The sequence below is a fragment of the Ammospiza caudacuta genome, chromosome 5, assembly GCF_027887145.1.
Source record: "Ammospiza caudacuta isolate bAmmCau1 chromosome 5, bAmmCau1.pri, whole genome shotgun sequence".
Classification (NCBI taxonomy): domain Eukaryota; kingdom Metazoa; phylum Chordata; class Aves; order Passeriformes; family Passerellidae; genus Ammospiza; species Ammospiza caudacuta.
Window position 1 is genome coordinate 4,314,752 of NC_080597.1, and position 13,488 is coordinate 4,328,239.

At 42.2% G+C, this 13,488-nt stretch overlaps 1 protein-coding gene across 6 annotated transcripts in view; it reads right to left on the reverse strand.

The window, feature by feature from the left end:
* Positions 1 to 13,488, reverse strand: part of CALD1 (caldesmon 1) — a 162,823-nt gene that overhangs the window by 25,576 nt on the left and 123,759 nt on the right. For all 6 annotated transcript variants that reach the window (XM_058804707.1, XM_058804706.1, XM_058804711.1 and 3 more), the window contains one exon: positions 409 to 555. In XM_058804707.1, the coding sequence (XP_058660690.1) occupies positions 409 to 555 (147 nt within the window). The remainder of the gene's footprint in view (positions 1 to 408; positions 556 to 13,488) is intronic.

The following is a 13,488-nucleotide window of genomic DNA, read 5'->3' on the forward strand; positions in this document are numbered from 1 at the left end:
GGGGCTCACACTCAGCACCTTGCAGGAGTGTTGCAGCCACAGCTTGAGGACTGGGTGGCCCCATGGTGCCATGACCCCTGTGAGCAGAACCAGAGCTGTGGTGCTTTGTGAGGCCAGATGCACCCATGCCTGAGAGAAGCTGAGAGCCTCCATGAGCCCTGGCTGAATTACCCCACAGACAGCCTTGAGGACACCTGGATATGTGCCATGAGCCAGATGTGTGATGCTCCCATCCTACCACGCAGACACAGCCAGGCTGATCCTCACTGTGTGAGGTCCTTCCTCACTTTAAGGATGGCCAAACCCAGCACTTCAAACTCAAGCACCACAGCAAACCTCTTCCAGGCCCTTCTCTACTCTGAACAAAAACTACCATTGGCTTGCCAGTAAACAACATCAGACATTTACCTGTTCTGGGCATTGACCTCAGATTTCTCTGTTGCTTCTCCTGAGAGATCTCCTTCCTCCTTTTGCCTCAGCCTCTCCTGCCGAGCCCGCCGGCGCCGTTCCCTGGCGGCTTCTTCATCATCATCATCGTTCCTCTGGTAGGACAGCCTGCAACAGGGAAACATTGGTGCTACGGCATATTGGACACTGAAAAAAGTCACAAAAAGCAGTTTTCTAGAGCACAGAAGGCATGGCTACAGTGGCTGCTCCATGTGCTGTTGTGAAAATATGCTGTGAAATTGAGATAACCAGGGTTAGAAATGGTGTTTCTTTTCTTTCTCAGAAGAGAGCTTGAGAAAATAGTCCCTGTGAAAGCAGTAGCCACACCACACTGGCTCCTAGAAAACACCAAATCCATAAAAGCCGAGCTCTGTAGCTGAGCAAACATTCTCTTAGCCTGCACCATGATCCTGTTGGAGCACTCACAGGATTTGAGCAGACTTGATCAAGCCCACATAACTGAAACTGGACTCAGCAAAGCAGCTTTTCATTAGTCTCCTCTAAACATCATATGCTGAAAACAGTGACAGAATTCTACATTTTAAAGACTAGAAAGCAGAGAGACACAAGTATGACAACAGTGTTTGGTTCTGAGTGCCAAACATCTGACACCCACAAAATGTTTGTGAGCCCGGAGCCCTGCCAGGCCAAATCACACAAGATCTCTGCTGTGATGAAAGCCTACAGCTGAGAACCCATTGTATTCATCTGCCCCAACAGATGATTACATTCAGTTTCATCCTGCTTGAAAAGGAAAGCAAGACCTTAAAATCCTAATAATCCTGTGTCACATTCAAATCTTTGCTGAGGTTATTACTGTGGGAGATAAAGGGAGAGGCCTGCATTCCTCTTATCTTTTTGAGCAGGGAAAGTGAATTAGGAAGCTAACATGTGTCAGACCCAGTCAGGACGTTCATTTACTTTGCTTCTGGCAGAGGTCTGACACATCATGGTTAAGAAGCCTCCCCTCTTTACATAGTCACATATTTAAGTTAGCAGTGCAGCCATGAACATAGAAAAAAGCCAGAGTTCTGCACTTACTAAAACCAAGTACAGATAATATTAGTTTTGCAAACATTTAAACATTAAAAGCAACTAAATTTTGATTTAGCCATCAATCAGACTCTTGGGGCCCAAACCTCTCCCATCACCATGTTCTGGTACTACTTTTCTCCATTGCTGAAAGAAGGGTCAAAGTATAGGTTCAGCAGGGACACAGTAACTCCAGTTTTGCTTTAAGAATTCAAAGTGCAAAACATGGCTGAGCCACTTGCCAGACCTAGAACAGCATTTTCATCCTCAGTGCACCAAAGAGTTTAATTTGCTACTTTCATGCTTTGCTTTAAGAGGTTTTTCTTTATAGAAACAACTCTTCTCAAAGAGAGAGCAAACCATGAGCAGCATGGCCATGAGGGAACACAGAGGGGAATGAGGAACAAAGGAAGGAGCTGAATTAAAAGCACTAAAGGTGTGATGCAGGGAAGGCAAGGAAAAGCAATTCCTGCCATTTGCAAGCAACTTGAAGGGGTATCAACATTTCATTTAGGTCTAGAACAGAAAGGATATTAGTACAATAACAAATCAATGGAGTCTTTAATTTCCAAAAGAAGACGACTCTGGAATAAAACTGCAATATCAAACTGACCAGACACCCCCTTCATTAGTAAGATGTTCTGGCTGCAAGAAGCCTATGATCTTTTCCACTCTCAACTCCAGCTGTAAGGGCACAGGAGAGGACACACTGCTCCCAGCCTGGGGCAGCTGGACAATGGCCACAACTGAGTCAACACCCAGTGTCTACAGCTCAGGATTTGTCTTTGCAGTGAGACCACACAAAGATGAAGAAGTTTACTCCACTCTCTTTACCCACACAGAGCACCCCTACACAGCAAGGAGAACAACTGCTTCCAAAAAGCCTCTTTAAAATGCCTGTTTTAAACCACCAGTGGCTCAGCAAACTAAAAAAGGAAACAAAAAGAATACCCTAAGCAAAAATTCCCACAAAATCTTATCTATTAAACAGATATGTACTTCCTGTCCTTGGACATTTATCACATAGATCATCTGTTAAGAAAGCTGAAAATTTCTCTTATTATGATTCTAAACACATCCATTGCCTTGCTACATATCACAGCAGTTTCCTACAGCGAGCAAGTACACCAGGTATTCCATTCATGAGAATCACCTTAAGTATTCATCTCTGTTCACCAGCAATCATGAAATCTGCTCAGTAACCAGGAAACACTCATAAGGAACAACTAATTGCGGGTTTTTTTTAGGAGATGTGTTCCTTGTTTTCCTTACAATTGTGTAAACACAATTGGGTGTAAGGGATGACCCTCATTCTCCCACTTCAACAGATCTCTGCAGCAACCACCACAAGCAAAATCAATTTTGGAGCTCTCCAAAGCTTATCTTCCAATTGCCTACATCTTTTGACATCCTTCAGCAATAGTAAATAAATAATGAAAAGTATGTCTCCAAGATTTCAGCTCTCTTTATCAGACAGATGGAAATCTGATGGTCCGCGCTGGCCTGTGCTGTTTCTCCACCCTTGGAGAGCAGCCTTGCTGCCCAGCACACACCCAGCAACTCAATTAAACTGAACTTATATCCATTTGTGGCTTTGCAGGCAAGTATCTCTCCACAAGCAGCTGTTCCAGCTGTCTCAGGCAGTGAGACCACAGCACAGCATGATCTCCAAGAGGTGTGCCAAGCCTGCTGATAACACTCCCTTGTGGAATATTCAGATCACAGAATATTCTGAGCTGGAAGGGACCCACAAGGAACATCAAGTGCAGCTCTCAAGGACTGAAATCCCAGACCTGAAGAACTCAACAACAAATCTCATTAGTATCTGACTAAGTCTAAAAATGCCGCCCTCAGATTGAATGGGGGGGACTTTGAGTGAAAAATAAATCTGCTGGATTGGGAACACAGGAGATGTGGCCATCTGCTTCAGGCCTTTTCCAGAGAAATACAGCACTCTGCATTTTACACCAAACACTGAATTTATGTAAGGTTATAACCCAGCAAGAAACTTGGTAATAGCTGGGATGATCATGGGGCTCAAAACCATTTCATACAATCCAGCTTTAGCTGGTTTCCACTTGAAACCTCAAATCAGCCCGAGCATTATCTAAGGCACTTTGGGTTTGGAGTTCCTTGCCCAGTACTAGTACATTATTATTATTTTCTGAATTATGACAGCACTGAAATTTCCTGATCAAGCTCATGGGCTCCTACATTAGGCAATTTATGAAGATTGGGCAAAATCTGGTCCCCATTCTAAAGAGTGTGCATTCTGATTAAAGAGAAACCTTATAATTTGTAGCACAATCTGCCCTCAGAGAGTCAAAAATAAACCTGATGAACCTAAATTCTTTTTTTCATTTTTCACAGGAGTAGAAAAAAACCTGCCTAATTTGAGCTGGATCCCACTACTCCATTCTAGAGGAGGCAGGGAGAAAGACCTGCTGTGGATCTGAACCCTGACTCCATTTCAAGGGTCAGAAATACATGAAAAAAATTCCAAACAGAACAAAAGCCTTTAAGATTTTTAAGCAGTTCATATCTGGCTTTTCTTTCCTCCATGGTTCACTCAAATGCCAGTCTGGTTTTTATGCCAGCAGAAACACCTTGCATCCTTCTCAGCAGTGCCCTCACAACAGGGACTCAATTAGACACAATTGCACCTATTCAGCAAGCTCTTTCCCACACTGCTTTATCATCCTGGAGCTTTTACATGTATTACAGATTGATTTTGCCTGTGGTCCACCCCAAGAAATGAGATCATCCATCCTGTACCAAACTGCTGCACCTCCAGCTTGCTACCTAACCTACCTCTAAGACCTCTGCCCTTTATTACGTAAAACCACAGCAGCTGAGGTGATATCTGCTGATTTGTGGCTCCAAATTTATGTCAGATGGAGGATGTCAGTAAAATGTCCTCAATGACAGATTTCACTGCCAGACTCAGCCCATAAAAGCTGAATTTGTTGGCCTTCTGTGCTCTTAGAAAGTCATTCTATTTACCCAGGCTCTTCCTGAAAGGATGGGTGGGGTGAGGATGGACTTTGTTAAAATACCCACTGGGGAGTGCTCTTTGTGCCACTGTTGACATTCAGCCCCATTTTATTTATGATGAAATATGTTTTTAGACTTTTTATTGTTTGCTTAATTTGTGTTGTGATAGGCGCACTTCAAAACCTGAATATAAACAACTGATCAATCTTCGCCTCAAAATAAAAAATAAAACCATAACAAGGGCACATGCTTCCACAGAGGGCTGTGCCTCTCTCTTTCAGGCTCTGCGTGTCAATCTCAGCTGTATTTCATTCAAGTCATACCTAAAAATGTGCTGAATGGTGGGGGGGCAGTTGTGGGTAAAACTGTTTTTCCTAATCATCCCTCCATTATTCAGGGAGAGCTGCCAGAATTCTGCTCAGACCTGCTCAAGAAGATTCATTTTTTTATGGGGGAACAAGCAGAATTTCAGTTCAAAATGTTCATGCTTTAAAAAGATGTAGTGAGTGAAAACAGGAGATTATGGTGGAGACATGCAGACATGCCACCACAGTTCTCAGTCCAATGTTGTGCATGAATGATGCTATTAACACCCATATTTTTCACATTTTTCTCAATTTGACATGCCCCATTTTTTTTTTTCCCACATTGAATGTAGGAGAGACAAGTGAATAAAATTAACCAATGGCTGGGAATTAAACCCAGACAAATTAAAACTGGAAATTAAGCACATGTTTCAAACAGTGAGGATAATTACACACACAAGAAATGATGGAACATCCATATCTTGCATCTCTGCATTAAGATGGATGCCTTTTTGGAAGTTATACTACAAAATAATACTGATTTTTGCGTTCATTGTAGATAGCTTGGTGAAATTCCACTAACACCTATGTATAGGAAGTTAGAATAGATTATATGGTGGCACCTGCTGGACTTAAACACTACAGCCTTCCATTTACAAACACTTCATGTTTCTCATTTTGCCCACAATTTATCTTTGTCTCAGAAGTACTTTTACTCTGTTTATCCATCCATTGTACACAAGTACACAGCCTGTTCTTCTGAGCAGGCAAATTACGCAGATATGCCCACAGCTCTTAGGCCAAAACAGACACTGGTGCACGTTTCAGTGTATTATGTTCTCATATTCAATTTTCATACTGTGTTCCTAATACACTTTCTTCTTTTTCATAGATCCAAAGACTTCAAGGATTATTGGTTTTTTCTTATCAAATATGTTTTCAGAAGAACATTTTTTCTGTCAGACGTGGCATCCTTAATTTCCTACTATACCTTTAGAAGCATTTCTTCTACCATAATCCTTGATCTAAAATACCTAAAAGGCTAAAACTTTTGGCCATTTTAACAGCAGTTTTTTTGTTTCAGCTGAGCAAAACCTTTGGATTATTTACTTTGGTTAGGGAGTTGGCTAAGAGGTTGTTATTTTGTTTACATGACAAAACAGTTAAGCATGGGAAAGTAAAGGTCTTCTGAGAGTTTCAGTTTGTGACTTTTTTTTTTGGTTTCTTTTTTTGATGTTTTTGACATTTAGATTTTTTTAACAGGTAAGGAAAGAGTAGGTAATTCATCTCTCTAACAGTGTGATTCTGAAATCCAGGGTGCAAGCCATCCACATTGAAGAATGAAAGATAAAAAGTGACATGCAAAGCAGAAACCACAAGGAAAAAGGACTCCATAGGGACAACAAAAATCCTTGGTGATTATCAAATAATTAATGCCAAAACCATCCAGAGATTTGATTGCTTTGCTGGAGATGCTGCTGAAGCCTCCAGGAAAGTCCCTGGCTTCTCAAATTACTGGTTCCCATTGAAAATGCAAATTTCAGTTTTGTAGATGTCCAAGATTTCCAATGCCCAGTCTCTTTTCCTTTTTCCTGCTCGTAACAGCAGAGTCCCTTTGGTTTTAGACTCAAGCCCTAAACCTGGGCCTCGCAGTTAGATCCATCTGTACCACCACAGCATCTCTCTGCACAAAGGCAGAATGACTCATGCACCAGCCTATTTTTCTTTTTTCTTTTTTTTCCTCCCTTTCCTCATGGCTTAAAACTGATGATCTGTTTCATAATATGAAATGCAAGCAGATTCTGCAACCACAGCCACATAGCTCTGGTAAATTGCCTCTGAGCACCTCAGCATAAATCCAACACAGGGCTGCAAACATGAAGGGTAAAACCCTTCTGCTACCGAAACAATGTCAAATTTGCCTCCAACGTATATTATATTTAGATAAAAGTGCTTGCTGGAAATGTACCAGGGGAAAGCACATAATTCTCTCAATATGTGAAGCCTAATGCTCTGCAGTTTTACTGCATAACAATAGACATGGCATTGACCTGCCAGTGAGCAGAGCAGCGTATCCAATCTGTTCTAATTTAGAAGTTTCACATGGAAAAAAAAAAGAAAACAGAATTTAAAAAAAAAAAGAAGAAGCAGAAAACAATAATTGGCCTTCTACCTGATAATTTTTTACTGTTTTCCTTGAAGCTTGGTGGAGTTCACCCAGATCTCTGTTTCCCTGGCATATGCAAACCTGCATAAAAAGTGTACAAAACAAGCTTGCTTTTCCAAATGTGGAGAAAGTGGGAGCAAATCCCAATCACTGTGCATACCACTGTGGTTAATGTGGTATTTGTTGACTCTGGAGCAAATTGCTTGCTGCCACCACCTCCAGCTTTTAGTGCTTTATTGCATATATAATCCGAAATAATTTATGCCACAGCCTTACCCAGTAAGTAATATTTCAGGCACATGACTTGAGAACAATGGGCATCTTGCCTAGCTGAGGCATAAGTCAGGCTTTACACGATTTGCCCTAGAATGCACAATCCACAATTTCTACAAAGACAAATAAGTTTTCTTTCTTGTGGTTTTGGGCTGCTATATTTAATATGTCTTTCAAGGCAGTTTTATATGTCAAATTGCTAGCTTACTGATTGCATCCAAAATCAAGACCTAACTCAATGTGCAGTTTAGCCCAGTAGCTGCAGCACGCAATATTTTTTGAAAAAAATGTAGTTTCAACTTTAAAAAAAAATGTTTCTGGTGTGGTCTTTTTGTTTTGTTTTTATTTCAAAGCTGCATCCTCAGAAATTAGCAAACAAGAACAAACTGATGATTTCAGGAAAGCACAAACTGAATTTACAATAAATCATTTATGAATTCCTGACCTGGAAACCCAGCCTTCAATTTCATCTGCTCATCTACTTTCACCCTGTTTACCAGCTTTGGAGGCTTCTTTAATGCAGCACTCTAGGAAATAAAGGGCCTCTTAACAAACCAACAATTCCACTTCATTTCCTCCACAAAGATCAACAGGATTGCTGCATTTTAAGAGTGCTGTATTTTAAAGGGAAATGCAGGACCACGAGGATAAGGTTTCATAAACACAAAGCTTCTTTAATTTCAACCTGCTCTTGCTCCACTGAATATCATGCAAGGACAAAGAGACTAACAAAGTTAACTCAGAGAATCACCTATTTAAGGAATGACACATTAATATCCAAACCAATCTCAGTCACACACCCTAACCCTCCATCACCCTGCCCAATCTACTCACAATCAACTCCCATTCACCATCCACCCGGACAAAACAAGAGATTTGTGAAACTGGAGATGGAACAAGGCTTTGGTTTTCAGAAATGAGAAATTTCTGAGCAGAATTGCCTTTTGCACTCCTGCAGTTTCTTCTCTTTGCAGGGTATAATGAAGGACCAGGACTCTACAGTGGGTGAGTGCTGAAAGGAAGAAAATTCCCAGCATACCATACCATGGATTGATATCAAGGACAATGCCCACCAGTAGTGCTGGAGCCACCCTGGAAGGAGTTTTTTCATCTATCACTGAAATGCTGCCATGCCTGGGGTGGATCAGGTTGTGGATGGCTTCATACCCAAACCAGAGGTCTCTGATTTAGGGCTGACCCTGAAATTCATGCTGGATTTGGGACAGAGGTACTAAGTGGGGCAGGAAGGAGGAATGTGGAAGCAGGAATAGTAGACTAGGTCTGTAGCACAGGAAAAAGAAATGCCCCTGGACTGTGGGAAGGGAGAGAGGAGACAGACCACAGCAAATGGATGAGGAGCCTCCATCCCTGCAGTGGGGGATGGAGAACATCGATAGAGAAATACTGAGAGAACAGGGAAAAGGGAAACAGGTCCTTCCAGGAATAGCAAGGACAGGGCAAATGGCTGTCACCAGCACCCAACCAGCTCCAGAGGGCTGTCCAGGGCCTGGAAAACCACAGCCATGACTGATGGAAGGGAAACCGTAACATAGCAGGTTGTGACTACCCAGGTTATACATCACTCAGTAACCTCCGAAGTGTTCTGTGGTCCGAAACACCTACAAACAGCCAGAGCCCAGCATTTCTGTTGCTTGCTCCATTGAAGGTATGGGTGTTAGCATTAGTCTGGTCTCTGTGAAGCGTCAAAACTGCTCAGTCTTTCCCAGGGGACTAGAGATTGTCATTAAATGACTATTGCTCAGAGCCAGGCAGGTCCCCAAGGATGTCTGCTGCAGCTTTCAGAAATACAGCAAACACTGTGCTGACCAGCCAAGTACAAGGCATGTACAGGGAGTCTGGAAAAATACTTTTACCAGATAATTCCTCAGATAATAATAGAATAATCTTTTTTTATCCACTCTTCCCAGCACAAAATATGCACTAGAAGGACACAGCCTGAACACAGCACAGCAGACTATTGAAACAAATGCCACAAACAGGAGAGCAGACAAAATGCAAGGCCAGAACATGCACCAAAACAGAGCAGACTGTGAACCCTTATGCTAACTGAAATAAACCACTTGAGGGGAAATATGGCATTACAAATACATCCAGTGCTGCAGCATGTGGTGAGTAGAAAAAATAATTAATGAAAAACATTTTCTGGTACTGATTCCCCACGCACACAACTCACGGATGCTGTGCAGGTGTGGATTTTGTTCAAGGGAAATTCATGGCTGTTTGCTTTTAGCATGGGCAAGCATCTCTCTCTTTCTGAGGTGTTTAAGAAGCCTACTGTCAACAGCCAAGGTGATTAGGAGACCCTTTAAGTGAGGCAGCAGAGGAATTATTAGTGCAGATCCTGTCATTTGCTAACGGGATTAGGGGCAGACACATTCCATGAATCCCTGTGAAAGCTAATCCTGATGTGTCTTTCACCTCCATGAAAGGTAAAAAACTCTTCCATAAAACAGGTCTGTACACATCTGCAGGGTCACGTACAGCACTTTGAACAGCACACTAATGGTACAACAATTTGCAGACATCGTATAACAGCACTGTGCAAATTAAACAGCTGGAGGTTTGAAATGCAGCCATTGTAACTACACCCACACAAACACAATAAAATATCCTGCCTTCATCCTTTCAATTAGTTTTCCCTTAGATGTGCTTGTTCTTCTCATATTGCTTCCCTGGAATACTTATTCCAGAGATGTTACTCATAAGAAATTACCAAGCTCAGTACTGGAGATTCTGTCTGGAAAGCTGACTGAGCTCATGAGAGCTGATTAATCACACTGCAAATACAAATCCAAAAGCCACTGTTCTTTAAAAAGGGGGGGAGAGGGACAACAGAACTCCAGCATCCAACAAAAACCTCTTCCATTTAAAAGCGACACTAACAAATTATCCACCATTTATAAGCTGTTTACAGAAGTGTCCAGATAAAAACCAGACATCACTAGAAAAGAACAATTTGCTTGCCCTAAAAGTGCCCACAGCCTGGAGACTTCCAAAGGGACATAGGCAGCTGTAAAGAGGCACCTAAAACAGAGAAACTGCCCTGTGGGGATATAGGGACAGGGTACAATATTCAGTGTGATTTCAAACCACAGCAGTTATTATGGCACCCTTGTTGGTGCTGCTGCTGCTAATTTCAGTTTCATTCTGGAACAGCAGCTCCATACAGGAAGTCAGCCAGTAATTGTAATATTTTCAATAGCCAGTCAGTTGCAAAATGCTTTACACAGGTGAGCAACAAGACAGGAAGGACAGCAAGGAGCTGCTGTGATAAGAAAGCAATGCAGCCCCTGGAAACAGACTGCAAGGGCTGCCAAAAGAGGATCTGATCCCAAAGGTGAGAGGAGACAAGCCCTGATTGCAACCAGTTTCCATCATCAAGAAGCAAAGCTGTCTAACAGATTCAACTGATATTTTTACAGAGAGGGCCATCAAAAAATTCATCATTAAATGTACACACCCACAGATGTTTAAGCCAAGGCTTCTGGTATAATCCACTAGATTCCAGAAGTGAATGCAGACTGATGGCTATTTCCCCCTTGTTATTATACTAGTTCTTGGCACTGGTTAAATTCTTTCCATCAAAAGATCTCAAGATGTTTTACAAATGTTGAGCAATCCTTGCAACCCTTCTGACTTCTGCGTGATGAGTACCATGGCTGTTATAATGCCAGTTTGTGGAATGGAAAAACAGATCTATAGATGAACATACTACTTCTAGTCTAAACACAGCAGATTTGGTTTTCTGTTGGCTGCACTACTTCACACCTGCTCCAAAAACCTGTTGACGCTCCAAGGAGCTCTTCCAGCAATTTCTGAAGGGACTTGTTGTGGGTATGTGGGCTCCTTCCTCCCAGTCCCATCCCCAACAGCTGCACTGTGCTGACTTCACTGCTGCTCTGACAGAAATCATCCTGAGATAGACATTATCAGGATACCCATGTCCTGATCATGTCAGTGAAAGCCACTGACAGAATTACCCTGAGATGCCTTTTTCTGGCATACTGAACAAAGAGACATGCTCCCCTGAGCTCTCTCTGATCAAGTGATGGCCTTGCTCTCCTCTACATTTTAAATAAAGCCTTCTGTTGCTCATTTCCAAGGTATTTCCAAGTCAGTAGTCTACATTTTTAAAAACATAGTTGTGCCTGCTGGGAAATAGGAAAGGAAGGGCCAAAAGCAAGTTTAATCCAGGGGTTCTTGTGGCCTTGTCACTGCAAAAGCACCTCAGACTTTTCACAGGGGTCAGCAGGGCTCAACACAGTCTGGAACCTTCTGAAGCAGTTGGTTTTGAACTGAGATACACTTAAATGCCTGAAAGTATGAAAGAAATTGGATCATCATTGGGAAACAAGGAGTGGAAACAAGGTGTGGCCTGCTGCCACACCCTTCTGCTTCTCAAGCTTCCACAGCTACAGAAAGCTCAGCAGAACTTGGTGAGGCAGGACTCCCAAAAGCTGATGGAATGAGAAAAACCAGAGAGGTTTTAGTCCTAGAGAAACTGCAGGAAATCACATGGGAATGCTTCTGTGCATTTCCACAGCTCTCAGTGCTCCCTCTTTGGTCCCACAGGGGAGATGGAACTGACCGGAATTCCAGCCAACCCTTCCAACCCAGCTCTTGCAGGACTTGGTCTGGATTCAAAGTCAAAACTTCTCTCCTCTCACCTGGACGGCAAGACAGAGTGTTTTGGGGTGTCACTGAGACTTCTGCCACATTTGCACAGCAGATGGATCCCCAGAAATAACACCAGAGAGCAGACTTTACACTTGATCCAGCCATGCACTGCTCATCCAAGTATTCTCTGCCCAGCAATCCATTGTAGCCATTCACAGACACACACCAAGGCCATTGCAAGGGAGGTGCAATTCCATCTGTCCTTTTATCAAAGTTCTCACTGAATTTAAGTCATGCAGCCTGAAAGGCACTGGGAGGGGCCAAACCCCAAGAACTGGACAGTAAATTCACATTTAATATACTTTTGTGAAAGTACAACATTTGTAAAGCAAGGATTTGGCAACCTAAAATGACAAATACCTGGCACAACATAGAATTAGGACAAGTGTAAGAGAATTTGAATTCCTACTCACACAGAGTAGGAATTCAACATTTCAAGTTGAAATGTTACCACATTTCAACTGAGATTACTGAGTAAACAAGAACATGGTCGTTATCTATCGGAAGCAGATAACCTCTAGCAGCTACAAGGTAACAAAAAGGTCTAGGGATCAGCAATACTCTAAATTGAAAAAGTTAAGACTACTCTTAGTTCACGCTATTAATTCTTAATTAATTTGATTCTTAATTCAAGCTATCTTAATTCTGCCAATGAGGTGCTCCTGGATGTACTTAGGGGTGTTTCTGCCAGCTCAAGATGAGCAAGAGACAAAGTGCCAGTGTTGGTGCACAGCTATAATCACCCACAAACAGGTTTTCAGGACATTTGACCAAAGTTTGCTCAAAATACCACCACCCAAAATTGTTCAGAGGCAATAAACATAGGGCTGGGTGAGAGACACTGTCTCCAACCTCAGCACTTCACAGGGTGTTTGGGTGAGTTTGAAAGACAGAGAAGAATCCAGGAATTCGGGTAATTAACCCCATGGCTTTCCCAAAATGCCAAAGGACCAAATGCAGCTCTTAGAGATGCAAGAAAGGAATATTTGTTCTCAGCTGAATGGGCTGCAAATTATCACTAAAGCACATGCAGTCAGTGGGAAGATTTCACAGCCATATAGATAAGGACTATGGGAACACCAAGATAGCTCTGCTACAATGTCAAGAGAGTTTTGTGAGTTTGGTAAGCCTTGAGTAAAAGTTATGTTTTCAGAGAACAACAAAACTGCTTTGCTACAGACTTTATGGCAAATTTAACAGAGGAGCAAGGAGGACGTTAGTCCTCAAACTTCATCTTTCTAAGCAAAGTAAAAATTTAGCTGGTTTTGGAAACAGATGTGGCCTCTGCTAATGAGGCTTTTGGGCTTTTTGCAATCCTGAGAAAGAAAACTGCTGACATGATGTGTCTGACCACTCCTGTTCCAGGAGGAGGGAGATGACTAAGGCCAAGATGCACAACACCATCTTACACACCCAGAGCACATGCCAGTGATTTTCCTCTTGCAGGACAAACAGAATCCTAAAAAAACCCTCAGGCTTCACAGAGGAAAGATGAGTGTTACACAGAACACACACCCTGATTTAAAAATAGAATTCTTCTTTTATAGACATCAGTGTGCAAGAGAATACAGT